We start from the raw sequence: 27,577 nt of genomic DNA on the forward strand, positions 1-27,577 counted from the left end.
ATGTCGGCTTTTCATGCTGGCATGGGTTGGACAGTTTGACTGAGGATAGGCAAACCAGGAGGCTGCACCAGGCTCCAATCTGATTCAGCAAGGTTTCTACAGCTGGATGCCCTTCCTAACGCCAACCACTTGGAGAGTGTAGTGGGTGCTTTGTATGAACCACTAGTATGGGCACCAGTCAGGTGGCGCTGGTATCATCCACATCTGAATGGTACTTCTTACATGCCACTAGCACAGGTGCCAGTCAGGCAGCACTGGCAATGACTACACTCATATGGTGCTTTTTACATGCCACTGGCACAGGTGCCAGTCAGGCAGTAATGGCCTCAGCCACAAAAATGATTATATACATGTTAATATCAAACAATGAGAATGAGTGCTAAATATTGCATTGGTAGTTAAATATTCTTTATTTGTGAGTTATCACAACCAAGGCAACCAATGGTTACATATATGTATTCATATATTTATATACATGTATATGTATATACACATGTATATATATATATTTGTATACATGTATGTACATGTATTCATATATTTATATACATGTATATGTATATACACATGTATATATATATATTTGTATACATGTATGTACATGTATTCATATATTTATATACATGTATATGTATATACACACATGTATATATATATATATATATATATATTTATATATATATATATTTGTGTGTACACATAGATATATAGATATGTATAAATATTGTTTGTACCTATGCATGCATACATATATTTATATAAGCTTCAGTGTTTGGTTGTTTGCCTTGGAAACTTCACTATCATTTTTCAAAAAATCCAAAGTCTTCTATACAGATCTGAAATCATCCTAGAATAATACATGAGCAAAAAGGAAAAAAAAAACCCAACTTAGGCGTGAGGTATTCTCTGGGATGAAACACAGGGAGATGGGGAAGAAAGATTGATCACTCTAATAGAGTTGTATGCCCTCTCCTATTCTTTGCTTCACTCTAACTTTCTCTCTCACTCTCTCACACACGCACACACACACACACAACTCACATACTCATCCACGTTCTCACTTATCTGTCTTTGACTTCTGTATATACACATTTTATACTGGAACACTGTACTCATTAAAATTCCTCATTTAAAGATGATATCTTTGCAAAGTTAGTATGCAGTTTTAAATATGATGTAAGGTAGAACATAATTTATTCTTTGTTTCACATTTGAATTTGTGTATATTTATGAAATATTCATGCTCTGTGAATTTAGCTGTAAAGTTTTGTATTTTGGAAAATAAATGAATGTAGTAGTATGACAAACCTAAGACCCCCACCTCCTAGACACTAACATCTATTTAATGGTGGATGCAGCGATGCTGACAACTAGGGAATCTCAACTTCTGTCTATCTTTCTGTGTGCCCTGACAACCAAAGAAAAAATGGAATTGGTGGTTGCATATGAATGTACTTCTCCAGTTGTCACAAGAAATCGTTCACCATTTGTTAGTAATTCCAAGAAGAGTGTTGTTTCACACATTTGCAAAATATGTATTTAAAAATAAGGCTAGACAATACCAAGACAGCAAATTTTTATAATGACTTATCTTTCCACAGTGTGAACGTTTGAAACAGTTAAATTAACAACAAACACGATGGACAGAGACTACAAATACTGCAAATGCATTTGCATGCCCATATATATATATATATATATATATATATATATATATATATCAATTTAAATGCACAACCAAAAGAACTACCAATAGTTTCATGCTATTATGATACTTGAACAGGCATATTTATAAAATGCAACATGTATCTTAAAGCAATGTTTCAAGCTCTGTTTATGTGTTGTAGTTAACGTATAAACAGATTGCTTTAACATATTTTATAAATATACCTGATCAAGTATCATAATCGCATGAGACTTAGTAGCTCTTTTGGTTGTATATTTAAATTGATATTTACGATATATATATATATATATATATATATATCTCATCATCATCATCGTTTAACGTCCGTTCTCCATGCTAGCATGGGTTGGACGGTTCGACCGGGGATCTGGGAAGCCAGAGGCTGCACCAGGCTCCAGTCTTATCTGGCAATGTTTCTACAGCTGGATGCCCTTCCTAACATATATATTTTGACAAGTTATATTTTTCATCTTGTAGGATGTTCGCAAATCATCTTTCTTGGTGGGATTGCCAGTTTGAATTCTGACTAACCAAACACATACACGCACACAAAGAGAAAATAAAATACTAGGGTTCAAGGAACTTAAAGATTAGTTAATAAAATGAATTATGAATATATTATATAAGTTATATATTGTCATCATTTTTATTTGATATCTCTCCACCATGGTCACAAACACATACACCCTCTCCCACACACACACATATATATATATATATATATATATATATATATATATATATATATATATACACACACATATTTATATATGTACACACACACATATATATGGTGGCATATATATTATAATTGATATGTAGATAAATAACATATATTTACATATAAAGAAAAATATACATGAAAATTCTATCATTTATCAAAACATAGCCAAACTGAATATATATTTTGTTTATTTACAGCAAACAAAAGGAAACATAAAAGAGCAAAAACGAAGACCAAAACCAAAAGATGGCACCAAGTTGATTTGTCGTGTTTGCAATGATGTTGCCCTTGGCTATAATTTTGATGCTGTCACTTGTGAGTCTTGTAAAGCTTTTTTCAGGCGGAATGCTCTGAAGAAAAAGGTTAGTTGAAGAACATGGAAACCTGTGTTATATTTTACTCTACTTATTTTGTGTTCTTTCTATCCAGTTCTTTTTGTTTCCCATTTGTGTGTTTTGTTATGTTTACGTTTTTTTTCAGCATGAACCTTTGCGACCATATTTCAATTGTGTGCATTAAATGTTTCTGTATGTGTTTATATGTATGCACTGGTTTGTGTACATATGTGTGCATATTGTGAATATGTTAGTGTGGGCCTGTGATAGTATGAGTCTGTCAGTGTGTGTCTTTGAATAAATAAGATATTTATAGCTGAAAATCCTATATGTATATATATATATACTCATTTCATCTTCTCTTACTTATAATACTTCTTTCTCTCCCTCTCTCTATCTTTCTCTCCCTCCCACTCTCTCCCTCTCTCACACACACATGCTTCCTCTTTAACAATTATCATGCTTTCTTTATCGTCTAAGTAGAACTGGCCTTCTCATTATCCAGGTATAAAGGATTTAAAATCTATATCTCAGTTTATCAACCCCAAATTTATAGATTTTCTTATTCCATATACAGAGAGATATCAGATGACAAATTACTTGGTGCTACAATGTAAGACTAAAGTGAATAAATAAAATGTACAGGACAACATATCTCTACCAGTTTAGATAAAAAATATCCACCTCAGAACAGTGTGGTAAGTAGCTTGCTGACCAACCACATGGTTCTGGGTTCAGTCCCACTGCATGGCACCTTGGGCAAGTGTCTTCCGCTATAGCCTCGGGCCGATCAAAGACTTGTGAGTGGATTTGGTAGACGGAAACTGAAAGAAGCCAGTCGTGTGTATATATATATATATATATATGTATATGTGTGTTTGTGTGTGCGTGTCTGTGTTTGTCCCCCCAACATCGCTTGACAACCAATGGTGGTGTGTTTACGTCCCCGTAACTTAGCGGTTCGACAAAAGAGATTGATAGAATAAGTACTAGGCTTACAAAGAATAAGTCCTGGGATCGATTTACTCGACTAAAGGTGGTGCTCCTGCATGGCCACAGTCAAATGACTGAAACAAGTAAAAGATTAAAAGCCATAAGATTAATACAGTTAAAAAATACTAGCAATTAATTTGTAAACCACAATCAAAATCAAAACCTTATGAGATAGATAAACACACTTAACACACTCCTTTCAAATTCTATCTCTAAGCACATGCATGGCTGTGTAGTAAGAAGTTTGTTTCCCAACTACGTGATTCCGAGTTCCGTCCCACTACATGGCACCTTGGGCAAGTGCTTTTTTTTATAGCCCCAGATCAACCAAAACCTTGTAACTGGATTTGGCAGATTGAACTTGAAAACTCATCATATGTATATATTAATATATTTCTTGTGCACGTCCTCACATTTTTTCTTTCTTTATTCCCTGTTTTTTAATTGTTCGTTTGAATTGACATATATATATATATATATATATATATATACACACACATATTTATATATGTACACACACACATATATATGGTGGCATATATATTATAATTGATATGTAGATAAATAACATATATTTACATATAAAGAAAAATATACATGAAAATTCTATCATTTATCAAAACATAGCCAAACTGAATGTATATTTTGTTTATTTACAGCAAACAAAAGGAAACATAAAAGAGCAAAAACGAAGACCAAAACCAAAAGATGGCACCAAGTTGATTTGTCGTGTTTGCAATGATGTTGCCCTTGGCTATAATTTTGATGCTGTCACTTGTGAGTCTTGTAAAGCTTTTTTCAGGCGGAATGCTCTGAAGAAAAAGGTTAGTTGAAGAACATGGAAACCTGTGTTATATTTTACTCTACTTATTTTGTGTTCTTTCTATCCAGTTCTTTTTGTTTCCCATTTGTGTGTTTTGTTATGTTTACGTTTTTTTTCAGCATGAACCTTTGCGACCATATTTCAATTGTGTGCATTAAATGTTTCTGTATGTGTTTATATGTATGCACTGGTTTGTGTACATATGTGTGCATATTGTGAATATGTTAGTGTGGGCCTGTGATAGTATGAGTCTGTCAGTGTGTGTCTTTGAATAATAAGATATTTATAGCTGAAAATCCTATATGTATATATATATATACTCATTTCATCTTCTCTTACTTATAATACTTCTTTCTCTCCCTCTCTCTATCTTTCTCTCCCTCCCACTCTCTCCCTCTCTCACACACACATGCTTCCTCTTTAACAATTATCATGCTTTCTTTATCGTCTAAGTAGAACTGGCCTTCTCATTATCCAGGTATAAAGGATTTAAAATCTATATCTCAGTTTATCAACCCCAAATTTATAGATTTTCTTATTCCATATACAGAGAGATATCAGATGACAAATTACTTGGTGCTACAATGTAAGACTAAAGTGAATAAATAAAATGTACAGGACAACATATCTCTACCAGTTTAGATAAAAAATATCCACCTCAGAACAGTGTGGTAAGTAGCTTGCTGACCAACCACATGGTTCTGGGTTCAGTCCCACTGCATGGCACCTTGGGCAAGTGTCTTCCGCTATAGCCTCGGGCCGATCAAAGACTTGTGAGTGGATTTGGTAGACGGAAACTGAAAGAAGCCAGTCGTGTGTATATATATATATATATATATATGTATATGTGTGTTTGTGTGTGCGTGTCTGTGTTTGTCCCCCCAACATCGCTTGACAACCAATGGTGGTGTGTTTACGTCCCCGTAACTTAGCGGTTCGACAAAAGAGATTGATAGAATAAGTACTAGGCTTACAAAGAATAAGTCCTGGGATCGATTTACTCGACTAAAGGTGGTGCTCCTGCATGGCCACAGTCAAATGACTGAAACAAGTAAAAGATTAAAAGCCATAAGATTAATACAGTTAAAAAATACTAGCAATTAATTTGTAAACCACAATCAAAATCAAAACCTTATGAGATAGATAAACACACTTAACACACTCCTTTCAAATTCTATCTCTAAGCACATGCATGGCTGTGTAGTAAGAAGTTTGTTTCCCAACTACGTGATTCCGAGTTCCATCCCACTACATGGCACCTTGGGCAAGTGCTTTTTTTTATAGCCCCAGATCAACCAAAACCTTGTAACTGGATTTGGCAGATTGAACTTGAAAACTCATCATATGTATATATTAATATATTTCTTGTGCACGTCCTCACATTTTTTCTTTCTTTATTCCCTGTTTTTTAATTGTTCGTTTGAATTGACATATATATATATATATATATATATGTTGTGCATGAGAAGACCCAGCAAGCCAAGTGAGACCATAACCTGTGGCTTATGCCAGGGATGTAACCAGCCCACTTATGCATATCTATCCTTCATTGGACACTAAACTCTGCTTGTGAAGACCTGTTGAGGCAAGTGAAATCGAAATTAAATTCAATGACTGGCATCTGTGCTAGTGGAGCACTAAGAGCACCATCTGAGTATGATCGTTGTCGGAGCTGCTGACTGGCTTCCGTGCCGGTGGCACATAAAAAGCACCATTTGAGCATGATCGTTACCAGTGGCACCTTGAAAATACATTCAAGCAAGGTCGTTGCCAGTGCTGCTGGACTGGCTCCTGTGCAGGTGGCACGTAAAAAAACACCATTTGAGCTTGACCATTGCCAGTACTGCTTGATTGGCTCTTGTGCCGGTGGCATGTAAAAGCACCCACTACACTCTCAGCGTGATTGGTGTTAGGAAGGGCATCCAGCTGTAGAAGCTCTGCCAGATCAGATTGGAGCCTGGTGCAACCATCTGGTTCACCAGTACTCAGTCAAATCGTCCAACCCATGCCAGCATGGAAAGCAGACGTTAAACGATGATGATGATGATATATATATATATATATATATATACACACACCCACACTCACACACACACACACACACCACACACACACACACACACACACACACACACACACACACACACAAGTATGTGTGTCCCCCACCACTGCTTGGTAACTGGTGTCAGTTTATGTCCCTGTAACTTAGTGGTTTGTCAAAAGAGATCAATAGAATAAGTACCAGGCTTTAAAAAATTACTGAGGTCAATTTGTTCAACTAAAAACTCTTCAGAGCACTGCCCCAGCATGTCCACAAGCAAAAGGTAAATGATAACAACTGCAAAAAATCCTGCCACAACTCTTTAAGCAATGTGAATATGGAAGCTAAAGGCTTAACTATTAAACTGATATTAGATGATTCTTTCAGGCTTAATAAATCATACTTTACTACAGAAGACCTTAATAGTACATTTTGCATCTCTGTTTTGAGAAGCTAGCATCAGTGAAACTTTGAAGTAGTCACTATTGATAATAAAAATTATTAACGACAAATATTATTTCAACTCTGCATTTAATATTGAGCCTTCATCCAGTGTATATTTAGTGTATACAAACTATAAAGCAAGTAATTATGACAATACAGACACCCACATTAAACAATTAGTAGAAAAAATAGTAGATACTACTTACTCATACTCACTTATAAGTGATGGTTGTGGTTTACATATATTTGTGCATGTGTATATGTGTGTGCCAGGAATTTTAGAGTGTTGGAAAAAGTACCTTTCAGTATATGGTTGTATCAATTTATATTCTCATTTCAAATTCTGCCAGGGTCTGCTATGCCTTCCATCCTGAGGTTGACCATATAATTACACCCAAGTACTGGGATAAATGTTATTGATTGTACAACTCCAGCATGGCCACAGTCTAATGACTGAAACAAATGAAAGATAAAAGATTACTACAGAATTTTTGCCAAAGTCAGAAATCATTATCATCTGCACAGTGAAATGGCCAAGTGGACATGACGTTTTAAGTTCAAATCCTCTGTAGGCATTTTGTTGTGCATTTGATAAGAACATGTAATTCTATATTTCTTAGTCTCCTATTACCAGGCATGAAATCATCTAGTAATGTTACGTATTTAGTTGGTTGTTGTCTGTTTTGAAGCAGAATTATTCAATTTTGCATTATGAAACTGGAGATAAGCACCAGTTCTTAAATCACTCCCTGGGGCTCTTACAGCATTTATATTCTTATTATCATCTTATTTATTTACTTATGACGAGTGTTCACAACTACTGTATATTTTCATAGGTAAAAAAAGTTTGCTTTTATCCTAAGAAACCTAACTACAGTTAAAAAGTGTGCCTGAAGGGAAGTAATAGATGTTATTCTTGCAATTCTGCCTAAGCAAATCCAAGAAATCTAATCTGTAGTAACTTTCCAATAACAACAACAGCAACAGTAATTCTTCATTGCCCAATGGCAGTTGATGGGGGATATTACAAAGCTGCAAAACTGTAATGTTTTACAGAGAGTGTGGGAAACAGGCAAGGAAAGAAAAAAAGAAAACAATGAAATAACATGTGTGGGCAAATACATCTGTGCCAAAAGGGAAACATCCATATTGGGCAAATCCCAAAAAGAAAAAAAAAACAGATTTCAGTTTATTCTGAATACCAAGATCAAATGTCCTCTTTCTCAGTTGTAGGCTGTGGCCTACATTTGCATATCTAGAGCAGTCCCTTAGTCATGGAAAATTCACCATTTTTACTTCAACAAATTTTCTAGGCGCAGCGTGGCTGTGTCGTAAGAAGCTTGCTTCCCAACCTCATGGTGCCAGGTTTAGTTCCACTCTGTGGCACCTTGGGCAAGTGTCTTCTACTATAGCCTCAGGCTGACCAAAGCCTTGTGACTGGATTTGGTAGACAGAAACTGAAAGAAGCCCGTTTTATATATATATATATATATATATATATATATATATATATATATATATATATTTTGTGTGTCTGTGCTTGTCCCCCCCAACATTGCTTGACAACCAATGTTGGTGTGTTTACATCTCTGTAACTTAGCAGTTTGGCAAAAGAGACCAATAGAAAGAATAAGTCCTGGGGGTGACTACAGGTGGTGCTCCAGCATGGCTGCAGTCAAATGACTGAAACAAGTAAATATAAAAATAAATGATATAGCATTTCTCTTATCATACAGTACTTGAAAAAATTGACGAGAGCTTGGCCAGAGGAAATACTTTATTCTTAGTCTTCTCAGTAATAGTCATCACTAAGTCTTTTTCACCATAGCCAGCATACAGAGTAAAGCTACATGCCCTTCAGTGTAAAAAAACAATAGGACTATAATTGGTATTTTCTTTGCCAGTTGTTATCTCCATAACTGTAATCCATTGTTGATTGACTTTGTTTTGCAGGTGTTTAACTGTACATTTGATGGTAACTGTAGATTAGACCCACATACTCGAAAATTCTGCTCAAGTTGTCGTTTAAAGAAATGTTTTGCTGTTGGTATGAAAAAGGACTGGATATTAAGTGAGTAACATTACCTGTTAGTTTCCCTTTTCTAGAGCGATTGACTCTTGAATATATACATCCTTTCTTGAGACATGTCAAAATGAGTTTCTAAAGTTGATAAAATGACTATTTGAAGATTATTTTTGGCTTTTTGTATCCTCTTTAACTACCTTTGAACAAATGGTTCTAATGAAAAGCTATAGTTCTGCCAATTGTTTCATTAACTTCCAGTGCTAAGTACATATCCTCATATAGGCTTCCAGGGAAAGTGTACTCCTCAAAGTATATAGAAATTGCTATGATAACTGGGATTCAATGTCTCTGTTGCATCTTCAGTAAAATAAAGTTAACAAATAAAGAACATAGATTTGGTTAGCTTTTCTTGCATTTCTACATTAGAATTGTTTTGAAATCATGAGTAAACTCAGTTTAAAAAAAAAAAAAACGAATAAGCATTATACTGCCAGAAAAAACATATATCAACCTTTAGTCATAGCATAATTGTTGTTTTTATTCATTTATATATATATCTGGTTCAAATTGTATCAGGGGTAATGTAAATTGCCTTAGGGGGAATCTCAGTGGCTCATAAAATATATATGCTAGTAATGGAGTATCTGACAACCATCTAAGAGATTAGCAGTTCATATCTTTTTATTGATACTATGTTCTGTCTTTGGGGAAAATGACTGAATCCACTAAATTGGAAACAGGTTCTACAGTTCTATCATTGTTGTCAGTTCCATAGTAGTGTTGTCTTCAGCCCAACCTCTGAGTCTTGAGAAGCTACTTTAATATTTGGCCTCATTGAAGAGTCTCCCATTTATTTCAGGCTGCCTTTTATTATATGTAGAATCTATTTCTGATTAAAGATATCATGTGATAATGTGTGCATAGCAGTCTAACCCCTGAGTAAACTCACCATACATCAAGCGTCTACTAAATCTTCCATGATGACATAATATTTTCATGACCATTTTGAGTCAATTCACTTGTTTGTGTTTCACTTCCCTACCCTTTTTTTTTATAATTAAACTGGTCCTTTGTCTTGTCAAAGTAAATATTTCTATTATTTTTTTCTTTCTTACAGATGAAGAACAGCTTGCAAAACGGAGACAAAGACTTAGTTCATCACAACAAAGTAATACCCCATTAAATAATAATAATAACTCATCACCATCTCCATCAGCATCCAGTATCAGCTCATTTGAATATATGCAGCCACCATATGAAGACGCTGAGCCCGCGCTCGACGTCCCAAACTTAAAAACCTGGGTCTATCCTGCAGACAAATATCCAGTCAGCCATCACCTGTTTTGGAATACCTTAGAAGTGTCGGAATCAACTTCACAAACAATTACATATATTCGCATGGTCGTCCAAGAACATGAAAACACATTTAATGAAAACTACCCCAGTGGGGCTTTTGTAATACCTAAAAACACTAAGGAATTTTTTGTCCTTAGTAATGTGTTCATATGTAGACTTATCAATTTCATGAAATACATTCCAGACTTTCAAAAGCTGCCCAAAGAAGATCGTATATCCATTTTCAGAGTAATTATAATTTTTTCTCATTTATATTTTGTTTATCGAGATGTTTTTTTTATATTTGCCTGATTGTTTGCTTTCTGTTATTTCATTGAGAGATTTAAATCTCTTTGTATCATTATAATCATCATTATCATCACCATAAATATCATCATTACTATTATTGTCTGCAGTTTTGTATTTGCTGTTAGTTCTTGTTAGTACTTGAAAATCTACCCATCTATGATACTGGCATAAGATGACGGAGGTAAGTCATAACAGCAGTATGTATTGAGAAATGTGCAAATGGACTTGATAGATTACTGGGTGATATCTTAGAGATATCACATTATTGTTGGTGATACAGCATTCTGTTGCAGCTATATGACGTGTGTTTGCGACTAAGTGACATATGAGGATGATTCATTCCCAAACTGAAATAAGTTCCCAGCCTCTGTAACATGAATGCTTATGTGGACCACCCCTAACAAAAGTCTGAGCTTCCTTCGACAACTACATAAAAAGTATTAAGAAAAAAAATGTTATTTAGATATACTTTTATTTTAGTTGTTTACACTATTTTACGCTTGTTTATACTCTTATACAAAATTCACAAATTTCTTAATTTAAATTATGAATAATATTCCTTTTGATAATATCAATATGATTACAAAACTTCTTTGTAGAAGATAGTTTCTGTTAGGTCGACACTAATTTTCAAATTACTGGAGTCTTCTGTATAACACTGTATGAATTTTCTAGTCAGAGTTATTTAGATGGGTTGCCTTCATTCCCATTATAGAATCCATGTCTTTTCCATGTAATTAATGTTGAACTCTGTTCATTAACCCATTGACTTTGTCTGCAATATGTAACTTCCTAGATGGACCACTTTTATTTATGTCTCATTATGATATAGATAAGTTATTTAGCTTCTAAATGTGCTTGCAATCTAAGGCCAATAGGAATAATGCCTGTCTCTATAAAGAAGTGGAGAGGAGGTTTAATTATAGCTCCTATGAGAACACACAGCAACAATATTTATCAAGTGCTCTGCTATACTCTATCAGATTTTGTTAATGGTTACTACTGTCTTGGATGAATTTCTTTTGCTTCACTTGCATAGTCCATATTTCTTCTGTAATAATGAGGGAAGATCTCTTTTCAAACACAATTGAGTTTGTTTGCTTGCTTTTACTGTAGCTGAGAAGTTTTGTCTCTTTATAATAAAAAGCAGGTATAGCTAGAAAAAACAGTTACTAAATAAAGATTTCAATAAATATGCAATTTCCAAAATTTCAGTTAATCTAAATATCTAACCTATTACCATATTATGCATATTTTGCTTGCATGAGTGTCATTTAAATTCATTAGGATTCAGCCCACATTCATAACTTGTTTACCTTCTTGTGACATATGTATATATGTATGTACATACATACATATGTATGTATAGCGAGCACAGGTAATATATACAAGTTCATCTTGATTTTTTTTTTAAACCATCCCTCATGCATCTGTAATCAGCTTTTCAATGTGAAAAACCTCAAGAGGCTGCATAAAAGTTAGTATGGAATTACGTTTCGAAAATCTACTGAGGAAAGATTCTTTCAGCAATATTGCAGTAAATAATTAAGGTTATGGAGTATATGACTAAACATCTCTCAGTATTTAATTCTATTTGTGGCTGTTTGTATTTCATAGATGTTTTTACAATCATTCTTCATACAAATATATCTGACTCAATCTTTTTTTTGATTGATCATAAAGGTACCTGCATATCTGAAAGAATGAAATTCTGTTAATCATTAGCATGCTTGAGAGCAAAATTGCAAACAAGCTGTCAGATAAATATTCAGATTGCTAGAGATTAGAGTAAGCTTTGACAAATAAGAAAAAAAATAAATTCAAAAGAAACTGGTGATGATCTACAATACCAGAGAGAGAGAGAGAGAACTGACAAAATTGCTAAAGAAAATACAAAATGGTGAAGGTGGGGTCTGCTCAAAACATCAAAATTCACTGTACACACAAACACACCTTTTCTATGAATTTAAAGTTTTTTTTATTATTATTATGAAGATGTCTATGTTTTATAGAATATATTGAGAAAGTTTGATTGAAATATTTATTATAGAAAAAAAGCATATTCATTAAAATATATTTAGTCCTACTATATAAAGTACTTTTCATTAAAACCCAAGTTTAACAAAGAAACTTCTAAGGAGCTGAAATATTTATATAAGATTTCTTTAAGGAATCCATATAAGGAATTATAACCATGGCATCATTTGACACCTTGGTTTTCTACTCAAACTTGTTTCTTCATAAAATTTCGGCAGCTATACCCCTCAACAGCAAGTCTAAATATATTTCAATGAATGGAGTCTATTTGATAAATATGTATCTTTGTGTTTGGTAGGTAATACTTTCTGTGTGTTCTGGAAAAATTGATTTTAATATTTCAGATGTGGCATGACTCCAAGCAAGTCAGGTTATAAACAAATGTCTACTGTAGTGCATATATCTAAAATGTTAAGATAATTTGAAAGGTGACATTTCTATAATTCTTATATCTAATATTCTTTCTGTTGTTATCTAACATGGGAAAGAACATGATTATCAATGCAAGGAGAAATTCATAGAATATAAATTTGTTTTCAGTAATGAAAATGAATTACCAGAGGATATGAGAAATTGCATATTTTAGAAGTATATGTACTTTTTCAACGATTCAATGCTCTTTGTTATACTACATCTAAAACATTGTTCTGCTACTGTCTCAATATGTAACAAAATCAAAGACATAATTTATTTTACAGACAACATTTATATTATTCGTAAGACAATTGACTGATAAATTATGGAACAAAATTGGAGAGAAAAATTTATTTATATGACCTATAACAGTATTCAGTAATGACCTAAGTATGTAGCTCTTAACATTGGAGTAAAACACATTTACATTATGTGTAAGACGATTGATAAATTGTGGAACGAATCAAAGGTATAATGCATTATTTATATTATTCATAAAACAATTGATGGGGAAATAAATATTTTCCATTAAGTGTCATATTTTTAGAATTCACAGCTTGGTAGCCAGTTACTCCCTTTGTTCACTGGGATTGGGGCTCTAACTTCAGTCATATTCATTTTTCTCTGATATGAAAAGAAGGATGTTATACACTGCATTAAGATTTGTTGAAGTATCGACAACATAGTTGAATTGTAACAGAATAATACAGATAGCTCGTACCTTCAGTTTCATTTTATAGGTGAGAATGCTTTAAGCATTTACTATATACATTATTCTTTCAACATATTTTTCAATAATTTTCATAACATAGTCACAATAGAAAGTCAGAGACGTGAACCAATATTTTCTCATGGACAGTTGCATGTAGCTCTTTTACTTCTTGACATGAAGATAAAAATATGAACTATCAAGTTAGAAGAGTTGACAAGTGTACTACAAAGAGTATAGTTTTTAAAGATATGCTCTCCAAAGACTTCAACTTAAGTACTATTATAAGGATTTTATGCAATCTCAAGAATCAGACACTTCAGGGGAAAAATGCAACTTCAAGAAAAACTACATATTTGATAGTTCTTTGTAAACTTCCAACAATCTTATTGGTTTCAAAATAACTGTGGAATTTCTATGGGTGCTGCTTGTATAGATTAATGGTGCCTCAAAAATTAAGTATAGCTCTTGGTTTTTAAAAAATTCTTCTATTCTGAGCAATTTGATAATTTGTTATATTTGTCAGCAGTCTTTCTATAATAGAATTAATGTATGTTCAAAAATTTGCTGCTAATGTGCTGCTGCTACTGCAACTACTACTACTACTACTGATGTGTATCAAGTAGATGATTAATTAACAGTGAGATAAAATTGTTGCTATTTTACTACTATTTCTACTTATACAGATCCTGAAATCTATTTTCCTTAGTCTTATGTTATTACCATTCTCTAGCATTTAGATATCCCTCACACTGAACTTTTTTTACATTCTAGAAGTTTTTATTTTCCTAAAAATTACAAAAATCAGATGTATTTTTTTTAGTAACCATTTTAAGGCCATTTTCCCTGCTGAATTAGGGGTTAACGTCACAGCTTCATTAGAAAGGCTATTTTCGTTTTGAAGTACGCTCGTCATCGTTCCTTTTTTAAGGTAGTTCTCTTTCTAAGTACTTCCTCAGCTAAACCTTTCAGTCACCTCTTGTGACATGTAAGTTTTAGAATAATGTATTCAGTCTAAAACCAGAATGCACACAGTACAACCATGATCACACAGGATTCAATTGTGACAATGGAAGCCGTAATAAATTATAATATTAACTAGCTGGCCCCGTGCCATCAAAATTGATGGCTAATTGTAGTATTTTATATATAAATAAGGACAAGAGATAGAATATGGAAGGTATTTCAAATTAATACACTTCTCAATATTATCTAGTAATTGTATTTTGAGATGTGACATCAATCATCGTTTGTTACTGAAAGAATGCTGGTTCATACATACAAACATTCACATACCTTGTACTCACACAGAGTTGAAATGCTGTTTGATTTTTGTTTTCACTGTAGAATTTCCATCATCCCATTACCAGTTTGCCATCACCCCTTCCTTTCTCATTCATATGTTGTGATGGAGAAAAATACAAGAGTATTATTATAGTTGATAATGCTTTCTACTATAGGTGCAAGGCTTAAAATTTGTGGGGAATTTGAACTCAGAATGTAAAGACAAACAAAACACTGCTAAGCATTTTGTCCAGTGTGCTAACAATTCTGTCAGCTTGCATTTTGGCATAGCAGTTTTAAATGGAAGGGGTTTGTTGATTACATTGGTCCCAGTACTTGAGTGACTCTTTACTCTACCAATTCCAGAATGATGAAAGGTAAAATTGACCTCAGCAGCATTTGAACTTAGAACATAGTAAACTGGGAGAAATATTACTTGGTATTTTTCGTTTTAAAGATGATCAAATGACCCTGTTTGCTCTCTACATTAATAAGGATGATAATAATAATAGTCTCTTATATTTTCCACAAGGGTGAGGATAGGGGTCATTACAAAGGCAGGGATTCCTTCTATTGACACAGGACAGCAACATTTTTAGAAGAATGCATATATCTGACTAAATCAACCACAATACATAGCTAACACTATTTTATTGATTCAATACAAAGTAAGTGTAATTTGATAAAGATCTCTAATTTATGCACAAGACAACAAGATGATGGGGAAGGAGTAGTCAATTAAATCAACATTGGTATTTAACTGGTGTTTTATCAGCCATTAAAGTGGGGAAGCTTGATAATTAGACTCAAAACATAAAGATTTAACTTTTAGTTAGTATGAAACATTTAGCATTCAGCATTTAGTCTGATGTTCTATCATTTTTACCATCCACTGATTTCTCCTACAATTTAATTATAATATCAATTCTCAGAACAAGTTTTGTCTTGTACCAACTTCAATTTATTATTAACTATTTATTTACATTAATTACCTTCTCTTTGCTTCTCAGTACTACAATAAAATAACTTAACCAGACTGTAAGTTAACCATATTCTGTAGCTAATTATAATAGAAGTATTTTATGTAACCATTAATTTATAAAATTCACATTTTGGAATTTTTACCTATTGTAATTATTGCTGTTGAGTCTTTGGTCAAGATCAGCTGTGATTAACTGTATTCCAGCCAGTAGGGTGTAGTATGAGGGAGATTTGACTACTATTTCTTGCAGGTCAAACAACCACATAAATGCTCTTCTGTTAGCTTGTCACTGGTTTCATTGTTGTTGCACTTGATATAATTTTTTTTTTTTGTGTTAGTCTACAATTGTTATTCAAAAATCTTTATCCTTTTTGAAAACTAATAAGACGGCGAGCTGGCAGAACTGTTCACATGCCAGGAAGAATGCTTAGCAGCATTTTGCCTGTCTTTATGTTTTGAGTTCAAATTCTGTTGAGTTTGACTTTGCCTTTCATCCTTTCAGAGTCAAAGTATCGGTTGAATGCTAGGTCAGTATAATTGACTTCCCCACCCCTCAAAATTGTTGGCCTTGTGCCAAAATAAATAAAGGACTATTATTGAGAACTTATGATGATCATTATTGTGACAGGTGCCATAGAACAAGAAGCAAGCTACCCCTGAGCCAAGTCTACAATTGAATGTTGATTACTGGTTGAAACAAATCGTTTTTCATTTTTTCAAATAATGTATTTTAAAAATGCTTAGGCAATATAAGGCAGAGGCATAGTTGTAGAGATAAGAAATCTACTTCAGAAGAGATAAGAAATCTACTGTGGATCCAGGTTCAATCCCACTGGACAATAATATACTACTATAAAGCATTGGATAAAATGCATTGCAGTATTTATTCTGGATCTATACATTATGAATTAAAATCCCACTGAAGTCACCTTTACTGTCCATCCTTTCAGGGTCGGTTAAGTACCAGTGAAGTACTAAAGTTAGTTTTGCCAACTAACCGTTTCTCTCAAAATTGCAGGCCTTGTCCCTTAACCTAACTGGATCATTAGAGCATTGAAAAAATTGCCATGTGATGTTCATTCTAGCCTTTTATGTTCTGAGTTCAAATCCTATCAAGGTTAACTTTGTCTTTTAGTCTTCTGAGGGTCAATAAAATAAAGTACCAGTCAAGAACTAGGGTCACTGATATTGACGGACTCCTTCTTTCAAATTTTTTGGCCTTGTGTCTAAAACAGAAATTATTATTATTAATATTATTCTATGTTTTACATTTGTACAAGTTGGCTCCAAGTCTCTCCCAGAGACCTCAAGAGACAACAAGTTGGAAGTTCATGTTGGTGCCATATATTTGGATTTGTGCTTACTGTTGTAGTAGTGAATGTTTAAGAAACCATAAGAAAATTATGTTTGTTTTGAAACTTGATATTACATAGAAAGAATTTTGTGTAGGATATGAGCAGTTCCCATGAGCACTATCATTTGAATTTCTGCCATTTTTGAGTTTCCTGGTATCTGATTTAGGTAGCAATCAGCCCCTTTTGCTATCATTCCCAGGGCACCTATGACAACAGGTATTGTTTTAGTCTTCAGGTTCCACATTTTACTGATTTCTATTTCAAGATCTTTATATTTGCTCAGTTTTTGGTAGGTCTTCACAGATACGTTTATATCGATTGGGACAATCATATCAATGAGAAAGCATGATTTTTATCTGAAGTTTATTATTATTATTATTATTATTATTATTATTATTATTATTGCTGCTTCTGCTGCACTTGTTCACATTTAAAAATTCCATCCTCTATTAACTTATCAGATATTATCAAAAACCCAATCATGAAGAACTACTTAAGACTTAATAATTCCCCAAGATTGCAATTGTGTGTCACAAATTTTGCCTGGAAGTTACTTAATGTTGAATCCCTATTTGATCATAGTGAGTGCTTGTATAACAATTGACACTACCTTTTATTTTTGATGTTTCATATTGTTTTGATCTTGGTCACTAGTTCATATTTTCTAATCTTCTTTACTTCCTTTGTAAGAAGATTTACATTGTTTGGGAACACTACATGTATGTGCTTTCGCTTTCAAATTTTCTTACGCTTTAGCTTGCTTTGCTTCTGACAGTCTTTCAAGATGTTAATAGGTTCTTGCAACTGGAAGTTTTTCTTTATCCTCTTTTGTGGGTCACTCTGTTCAGTTCATTGTTTGTCGTGGCTGAATAAAAGATGTGATGATTACAACTAAAATACCTCTTCTCTTTTTGCTACTCAACAGATTTCATTAATTTTCATTACATTTTCATATTCTATCTTCTAAATAATGCTTGCGTACAGTTGTACATGTTATGCAACCAATGCAAGAATGAAATCTAAATACATAAAAATGTATTCAGTTTTTTTAGACTAGCCTGTAGTTTGCAGAAAGCTGAGGGTGATAAATAACCTAGCCGAGTCCAAGAATAAAATTAAGCAAATTCTTGCTTTCATTAGATAAGATGATTCTGGCATTTAGATCTGAAATAGTATGAATTATGATATTTGAAAATACAACAAATATTGTATCTTGGTAAAGTTGTATTTGCTAATAATTTGTTTGTATTTAATAACTGAAAATAAATGTTAGTTATTATTGTTTAACCCAACATTAGTTCTGATTAGCTATGACCATCCTGTTTTTCTCTTTCTACCTCTAAAACTATGTGATCCAATGCAAATGTCTTTTCTTAAAACCATATATGATTTAACAGAACTTGGCTGCTATTTCCCACATATCAAGTAACCATGTAGAGGCTTCTGTGTTAGCTTGTAAATGTTTAAAGGTTGTGACAGCTGACACCTCTCAACTTATATTTCCACCATTCTCTGATGTAAGCTAAAGACAAAAATTCTCTTTCCATTCCATTGTGCCATGCTGCCATTTTTTCCCTGAAAATGTAACTCCAGTTACCTATTCAGAGATAGATAGTACCTATATTTCTACACTGAAGAAGACAGACCTATAAATATATGATCACTAAAAGAACAGAGGAATTAATTGAAGTTCAGTGAAAATAGATTGAGTAGTAAATTATATAAATTCTTGAAAATCAGCATTTGAATTTCCTGAAAGGCATTTGTGATACAACTAATTGTAAGACACATTTTTCAATGATACAACAATCATCATCATCATCATCATCATTTAGTGTCCGCTTTCCATGCTAGCATGGGTTGGATGGTTCAACTGGGGCCTGGGAAGCCAGAAGGCTGCACCAGGCCCAGTCTGATCTGGCAATGTTTCTACGGCTGGATGCCCTTCCTAACGCCAACCACTCCGTGAGTGTAGTGGGTGCTTTTTACGTGCCACCGGGACAGGTGCCAGACGAGGTTGGCAAACGGTCACGGTCGGATGGTGCTTTTTACGTGCCACCAGCACGGGCAATGCTAATAATAATGGCATTAGCCAATGGTTATTAGGAAAAGGGATTTTTCCAAAATGCAATATTTAATTGAAATTTCTATTTTATGTAATAAGCTATTTTTTAAAATCTCTTCTTTTATTTCTTTTTGCAGGGCAGCATCCGTGAAGTATCTTTAATCCGAGCATCAATGGCATATTCATATATTGAAAACATGTGGGTATTCAAAGACTGCAATGGAGAGAAGAGTTACCTGGACACAAATATCTTAAAGGCAACACTTGGTGATTGTTTGTACTCAAAGCTTGCACAGTTCATTCGCAGCTTCAAAATCGCCACAAACGACGACAAAGTTATCATGATTCTCTTACTCCTTATTGAGTTCTTTGACCAGGACAAGTCAAGTTTATTGAGTAGTGAGGTCGTAGTAGCTGCTCAGGAAAAATACACATCCTGGCTCAAAACATACATTGAGTGTAAATATAATGATGAAATCGGCAAAGTACTTTTCCCACGGGTTCTCGTCAAACTGATGGACGTACGAGAAATCGGTGAAATCTGTAATGAAGCAACCCAAAACTTTCTGCTACAAGGCATTGATCCTTTAACTGCAGAAGTACTTGACCTCAAACTAATGGTGGACAAAATTGGAAACTCGCCTTGAGAGTTTTCAGTAACCATTGCAACAAAAATTATTAAAAAATAAAAATAAAAAAAACAAACAAGAACAGCAACAACAGTAACACCAACTAGTAGCGAAAGCGAATGAATGACCCTTAGCAAAGAGCCAATACTGTTTGTGTTTGTTTTTTCATTTTTCTCCCCTTGTCCCCCTCCCCTCCAGATATGAACAAAAACAACAGCAACATGACAAAAGATATGAAAAGAAAAAAGAAATGAAACAAAAAGAAAACAGAAAAAATAACAAATATTATTATTATCATTATTATTGATGCATTTTGTAATATGTGTGTATATATGTGTGTGTATATATATATATGTATATATATATATATATATATATAGACACACACACACACACACTTTTTGTTACCATTCTATTTTTCTTCCAGTGAAAGAGAGAGGAATTCCCTCCATAACACTTTCCTCTATCACCACCACCACTACCACTATACTTTGTGTGCATATTATGGGCAAAGTTTAAGAAATTAAAATCAGGGGAGAGAGAGAGAGAGAGAGAAGAGGAAGTTTGGGTTCAAGGAGGATAAGGAGGAGGAACTGATAAAAGTAATTGGGCAAAACCGTGATTTGAGAAGAAAATATGATGGTGAGTGAATGAAGTAATAATGAAGATAGGATGAGAGAGAGAGAGAGAGAGAGAGGCAGGTAGACTTTTACCATTACTCACACATGCTTAGGTACCTACAAATCATCCATATTTGATAGCCACAAACTCCATCCAGTGTTTCTAGAAGCTTCTAACATGTTGGTTCAGGTATTGTGCAGTTGTTTGTCATTACTACATAACTGTGTTCAACGACTGTGACCATTTGCTATTGATAATTGTTGTAACTGTTTTATTGGTGTTGTTGTTTGTGTTGCAATTAGAGGAAATGACTCAGCACTACTCATACATGATTAAACATAACAGAAAAATAGAAAAAAAAATAACAAACACATAACACATGGGTATGTACTTTCACAAACCCATGTACACAATTGTAGTCGCAAATCAGCATCACAATAGCAGCCACACAACAGGCGACCAACATGAGTTACAAAGCAATCCCACCACAACGACACACAACATGGTAACAGAAATATCAGCCCATTTATCTCAACATCAACAAGGATATCATGTAATAAAAACAACATGTAACCTCCTGATGATAGCAACACACAAAAGGAATAACACATAAGCAACAACAACACGTAACACCATCATGACAACAACAGAAACATCAACACTATTTTGTACAACAAAATTGCAACAACACACTATCAATGCATGAGTAATGGAAAACAACAAAGTAGAATATAAAAGCAACAAGAACAATGCATAATATAGCAGCTTGTGACCTTTCACATGTTTGCTCAACTTGCTAGAAACTGCAGTCAGACTTCTACCAAATTACTCATTGCTGTCTTTATAAAAGTATAAACACAGTGGATCATATAATCCTTGGTATACTTCATTTGTAAGCAAGGCAGGATAGTCCCATCTAAAATGCATTTGATCATGGCTCTTCTGATCTAGAACTGACATGGGTCTAAACATCAAAAATATATAGTTACAGTATCAATAACAAACAACCTGTCAATGTTTCTACCTCCATGATCTGCCACACTAGGGGGTTCTAAAATCAAAGAATTGAACGTATTTGGAATAAGTTGAGCCCTTGTGACATAAGCTAATATTCACTAGAAGCATTGATATATCAGAACTAATCTAAGCTGTACTACTACACTTTCATTACATAACAGCTTCCTCGTTACACCAGCAGCAACAGCCCATAGACTTAGCATCATAATAGCAACACTGTAAACCAAAGGAACAACAGCAACAGGGAAATGCAATAACAGCAGCTATTTAGAGCCTGAAGTATTTTTGTATATCTGAAAAGGAAAAATCTTCACTTTGTGTGAAGCATAGCTTTGGAATTGTGAAGAATGTGTGTTGGGTAGAGCATGAGCAGCACAAGAGGTTATCAGAGATCATTTGGCCTAGTATTTATAAGTAGTACAGCAGTTTGAGCTGAATGTAGTGTTCTTCCCCTGAAATGTTGTTGGTTTGTTTTACTTGATGTGCAATGTTTACAAAAAGGAATATATTGACAGAATCGTTAGCATGTAATGAAGCATTTAGTTATGGAATTTTTACATTCAGATTCTATCACAATCGACTTTTACCTTTCATTCTTCACTGAAGTACTTAGATTCAGTATGATTGACTGTGAGCTGATGATTTCACCTGTGCATGATGATTTGGTCAGCCATTCATTAATGAGTAGGTAGAAATTACCTATGCACATACAAGGGCCTCCAAGTACTGAATCCTAAAATTTTGTGCAACATTAGTGTCAACTGGCTTATGAAAGAGTAAAAATGAGAAGATTAGCAACTATTTATGCAACTTTTTGGGGGGTGTTATTTTAGGGGAAAACTACAAGTTGGCAAGTCTTATTGTTTTGTAGAAATGTTTCAAATATTCTTTGTTCACAGAAGTCTGCTGACAGACAGGTATAGGTTGCTTATGAACAGAGCCCACGTGCAAGAAGTGTGGCTAGAGTGATCAGTAATGGTGTGGGGTCATAAACAGATAGACTTCTCTGAGTGACTGTTTAGGGTTAAGAATTACAGTGTATAACAGGGGAAAGGTGTTGTATGAGAAATGACAATTGGGCTGTGAGGGAAACCCAGAAGTTTTGGGGAGAGTGCTGTTTCAAGGTGGGATGAAGTATAGGAGCTATTGAGGTTGACTGGTTACATGTATGTTTTTGTGAGATATATATGTGTGTGCATGTGTACATATATTAAGAGAAGCACTACACAGTATTAGGAACAATAGCAATGTAAGATTCTCTCTCTCTCTCCTTGTATGTATATATATATATATACACACAGATGCACATATATTAGTGTGTGTATATGTGTGTTTGTGTATGTATGTATATATATATACATACACTCACATTCACATTTTATATACACACAACGACAACTCGAATACTTCATGATATATGATTTTATATATATATTAAGTCAAAGAGAATGTGTACAACAGTGTGATCAATGAATGTCTGCTATGGTCTTATTTCACAGTATGGACAAATAATTGAGTGTTATCACATATAATCATCATCATCATAATCATTATTGTTATTCTTATATTTTTTCTGTTTTTAACTGGGAACTGGAGTGGTAAAAATGGCATTGTAGAATAAATGCTTAAAAGTATTCAGTTTTTAGTAATACTATAGTCTGAGTTCGACCCCCTACTGAAATCACCATTGTCCTTCTCTTCTCTAGAGTGAATACAAAAAAAAAGTACCAGATATGTACTCAAATCAAATCAATCAACTTATCTTTCTACAAATCTGTGGGTTTGTACCAATGTCAGAAATTGTTATTATTATTATTACTACTATTATTACAGAAACAGTAGGATTCTCGACTAAGTAATACTAATCATTTGCTGAAGTTGATTCAGTTGGCTATATTGCATTTCTTAGAATTCTGTAACTGTGTCACTGTGAAGAATCATCATTATTCTTGTCAGAGATTATTACTACTATCAATATTGACACATTACATAGTGGTAAGTCTACAAAACAGTCTCAGTTCATAATTTAGAACCACCTCATTTCATTAATTACTGATGACCATAAGAAGAAGCCACAAATATATTTCATTTTACATACATCTTACACTGCAGGATTTTCCTTTACGTCAGCTGTCAACTGGAGATCGCAACAATTTTCATCTTTACTTATCATATTGCTCCCTCCAGTGGTGCCAAGCAGCAATGATGCTACCTGGGGATTATCCAACTTCTTTTGGTCCATATCATGAAGTTTTTTTAATTTTTACCTACCTCTTTCTTATTTATATAGCCATCTACCTTATGTACTTCTTTAAGTATGACTTTCTTTAAAATCTCAAAAATCAATGTTATGATTTTATTTTTAATGTAATCCATGAAATTGTGGTCCACTAGTATAACTTCTGATTTTTCAGTGTTTAGGATTATTGTTCAATGTTCTGAGTTCAAACCTTGTCAAGGACAACATTGCTTCTCACACCTCTTGTACTGAGGGAGTTAGTAAAAGTAAATACTCATAGACAGTGGAATTGATTCAATCACCAATGTAAAACCTAACATTTATCTAATACCAAATAATCCTCATTATGTATCCACTATCAGCTTTGTTTTGGCAGTTTTGCCTGTAATATAGGCATTGCACTTTAGATATGCAGGCATAAAATGTCCATTTCACATTCTGTATGTGCGATCTCCATCTTCATCACAGAGGAATCTTGTCCTAAAATTTATGATTTAAAACATAGTTTTACTTTTCCTTCAAATCAGTTAGGAGTTTAAGAGAGATTCATATACATAGCTACAATTGAGCAAATCAAAGGACTATTGTAATTGGAGCTTAAATGGTTTGTAGAGAAGATTGTGTTGTTTGTTGTGGAAGGTACTGCATGATAAGGCTACAGATTTGTTTTTGTTTTTTTTTTCATTTCCAATCGTAATTACTTAATTTACATCTCTAATGGTTTTTGACAAAAGCTTGAACCTTCCTACCACGAAAACCTTCAATTTTAAGAACTGTATCTAGTTCATTTTCTTTTACATTATGTTATTGTTATTATTATCATTATTATGGTATTCTGTTTTTTAATGTTCTGATTTCATATACCACTGAGTCATTCTTTGAGAAAGGAAGGGATCAATAAAATAAAGTACCTGTCAAGTACTGAGAGTAATGGTAATGACTACTCCCCACCTTTACAAAATTGCTGGACTTATTCCCAAATCAGATGCCCTTTATCATTATTAAGGAGTGAAAGAAATGACAAAACTCAGTTTTCCTTTACCTTCATTATGGCATTTTAGAAAGAATCAAACATCACATCACAGCACTTAGTTTCTTCTACCACTGTGTAGCTCAATTTTAAAAAGTAATCCTAGTTAATATTAATTTTGTGGGTCGGCATAAATAATAAAGACCTGGACTAGATAGTCTTTTACAATTTAGTTGCATTCATCTATGCTGTGATTTTAAATCTTGCCTGGACAATTTTGCTTTCTTCTTATCGTATGTTGAGAAGATATGCACTAGTCATATACTAGAATCAGTTTGAGTATTTTTTCCAATAACCGAAGCAATAGTTGTGATAATAGCAACCTCTCTATGTTAGCAATTAAACTGCATCATCAATAACAGACAATGATAACCACATCAACAATATTATAACATTATCTTCTTAAGTGGTGGTCTTGGAAGTGTGCACGAGGAGCTGCCTTGCTTAGTATTATAGCATACAATAATATTGTTGATGATAATTTCAGAAAAAAATAAAAGAGAACAAAATAAGGAAAATGTAATTAACAAAATAATTGAATTGTAACAATAATTTGTTTCATATTATTAACATCAGCGAGATAGCAGTAGATTATGAACGTTTCTCAGACTTCTAGTATATTGGTTTCAAATTTTGGCACAAGGCCAGCAAGTTCAGGCAAGGGAGAAAGTTGATTACATCGACCCCAGTCCTCAACTGGTACTCATTTTATTTACCCCGAAAGGATGAACAGCAAAGTTGACTGTGGTGGAATTTGAACTCAAAATGTAAGGATGGATGAAATACCACTAAGCATTTTGCTCAGCATGCTTAGAATTCTGCCAGCTCACCACCTTAGACTCCTAATATATTGATTTGTTATCCTGGAACTACAGAATGTTCCATACAACAAAGTTGACCAAAATTAACACCAGTACTTGATGCCTATTTTATCAAACCCCACATTATAATGATACAGTTAAGTCTTTATAGGCTTTGAACTCACATTATACATCTATTAGTTCATCTATCTGTCAGAAATTAGGGTGGTCTTCTATCTAGTAAAAGAGATTTCTCACCAATTTAATTCCTGCAAATCCCTTAGTTACTCCTATTCATATTAAGCCTGAGTGATATTTTTTGCTTGCTTATGTTATTTTAAGTTCAATTCCTAATAAGTTGGGAGGTGTGGTTAGTTTAGGAATATCTATTGTTGTGTTGTTTGTATGTCCTCTTTTACATATTAGAGGGTGTATGGGGTTAAGTTATAATTTTTTAGGACAGTTTTGCTTTTGATTTTTAGTTAGTGTGTTTTATATCTTAACTTGAATTGGTAGCTGTCCTGTGGAGTATCCTTATGAAATAATTGGTCGGTTACTAAATATTACTTCTGAGTGTGTGCTGATTCATTTATTGAGGCATATTCTCTTTCTTTTAAGAAGGTTATTTTAAAATATTTAACCATGGTGAATACTAAACAATAAAATAAGAGATGTAAAGGTAGACGGTGTATAGGACTACCCATTTGTGAATTCAAATCTACTGAAGGCATTTTGTTGTGTTTCTAGGGCTGAAGATTTTATTATACATCCATTAGTTCATCTAACTGTCAGAAATTAGGGTGGCCATCTATCTAGTAAAAGAGATTTATTTCTCACCAACTTTACACTATAAAATTAAGAACTAGTCCTCTACAATCTTGCCAAAGTTTATTAAATATATACTTTAACAAGTTAAGACATTTACATCTAACTATATGCCTTGTCTGCCAAGTTACATGTTGAAATCTTGATTATACACACACACACCTATTGTCTATTATGTTTTGATGCTAAGGCAAGGACCAAATTACTTTCCATGGTTCAATTTAATTGGCTAATAAGAAACTATTTACTGCTTCACAGTCCAGTCATTAATGACAGACAGGGCATTTTTGATATGCCAGTAAATCTTGTACTTTATCTAGGAGTAAAAGAATCTAACATTTTGTGACACTTAACTCTTCTAATTGGGAATATAGAAGCATTGTTACTTTGGTTGCTAGATTGCAAACTGTCTTCAGAGTTATAAATGATTAATAAGAAAATCATTGGAAAATACATCTCACTGTAATTGCTCCAGCTCTTTACATTCCGAGTTGAAATCCCACCCAGATCAACTTTGCCTTTCATCTTTTTAAAAGGGTCAGTATAATAAAGTACCCGTCAAGAACCGAGATCAATATTAGTAACTGTTCGCCTTCCGACAAATCTCAAGCTTCATGCTTATGTTTGAAACTATTATTATTATTATCAGAGATATTATACAAAGCTGAGTCACATTAAATTAATGATGTATAACAAAACCCGTCCAGTCCATGCTAGCATGGAAAATTATTTTCATTGTTATTGTGAGTAAGCCATAGAGTACACTAGATGTTTGGGAGGTTGGAGTATTGATATCTCATTTAAGGACTACTATCTTAACTTCATATTCATCTTCATGCACAGAGTGCATCTA

The 27,577-nt window shown here is 33.6% G+C and overlaps 1 protein-coding gene across 4 annotated transcripts in view; it reads left to right on the forward strand.

Annotated features, from left to right (window-relative positions):
* LOC115232418 (vitamin D3 receptor) overlaps window positions 1-26,372 on the forward strand; it is an 822,423-nt gene extending 796,051 nt beyond the window's left edge. For all 4 annotated transcript variants that reach the window (XM_036514413.1, XM_029802282.2, XM_029802281.2 and 1 more), the window contains 4 exons: window positions 2,609-2,773; window positions 9,001-9,118; window positions 10,191-10,657; window positions 19,701-26,372. In XM_036514413.1, the coding sequence (XP_036370306.1) occupies window positions 2,609-2,773; window positions 9,001-9,118; window positions 10,191-10,657; window positions 19,701-20,210 (1,260 nt within the window). In that variant the 3' untranslated portion in view covers window positions 20,211-26,372. The remainder of the gene's footprint in view (window positions 1-2,608; window positions 2,774-9,000; window positions 9,119-10,190; window positions 10,658-19,700) is intronic.
* The last annotated feature ends 1,205 nt before the right edge of the window (window positions 26,373-27,577 follow it).

The sequence above is a fragment of the Octopus sinensis genome, linkage group LG2, assembly GCF_006345805.1.
Source record: "Octopus sinensis linkage group LG2, ASM634580v1, whole genome shotgun sequence".
Classification (NCBI taxonomy): domain Eukaryota; kingdom Metazoa; phylum Mollusca; class Cephalopoda; order Octopoda; family Octopodidae; genus Octopus; species Octopus sinensis.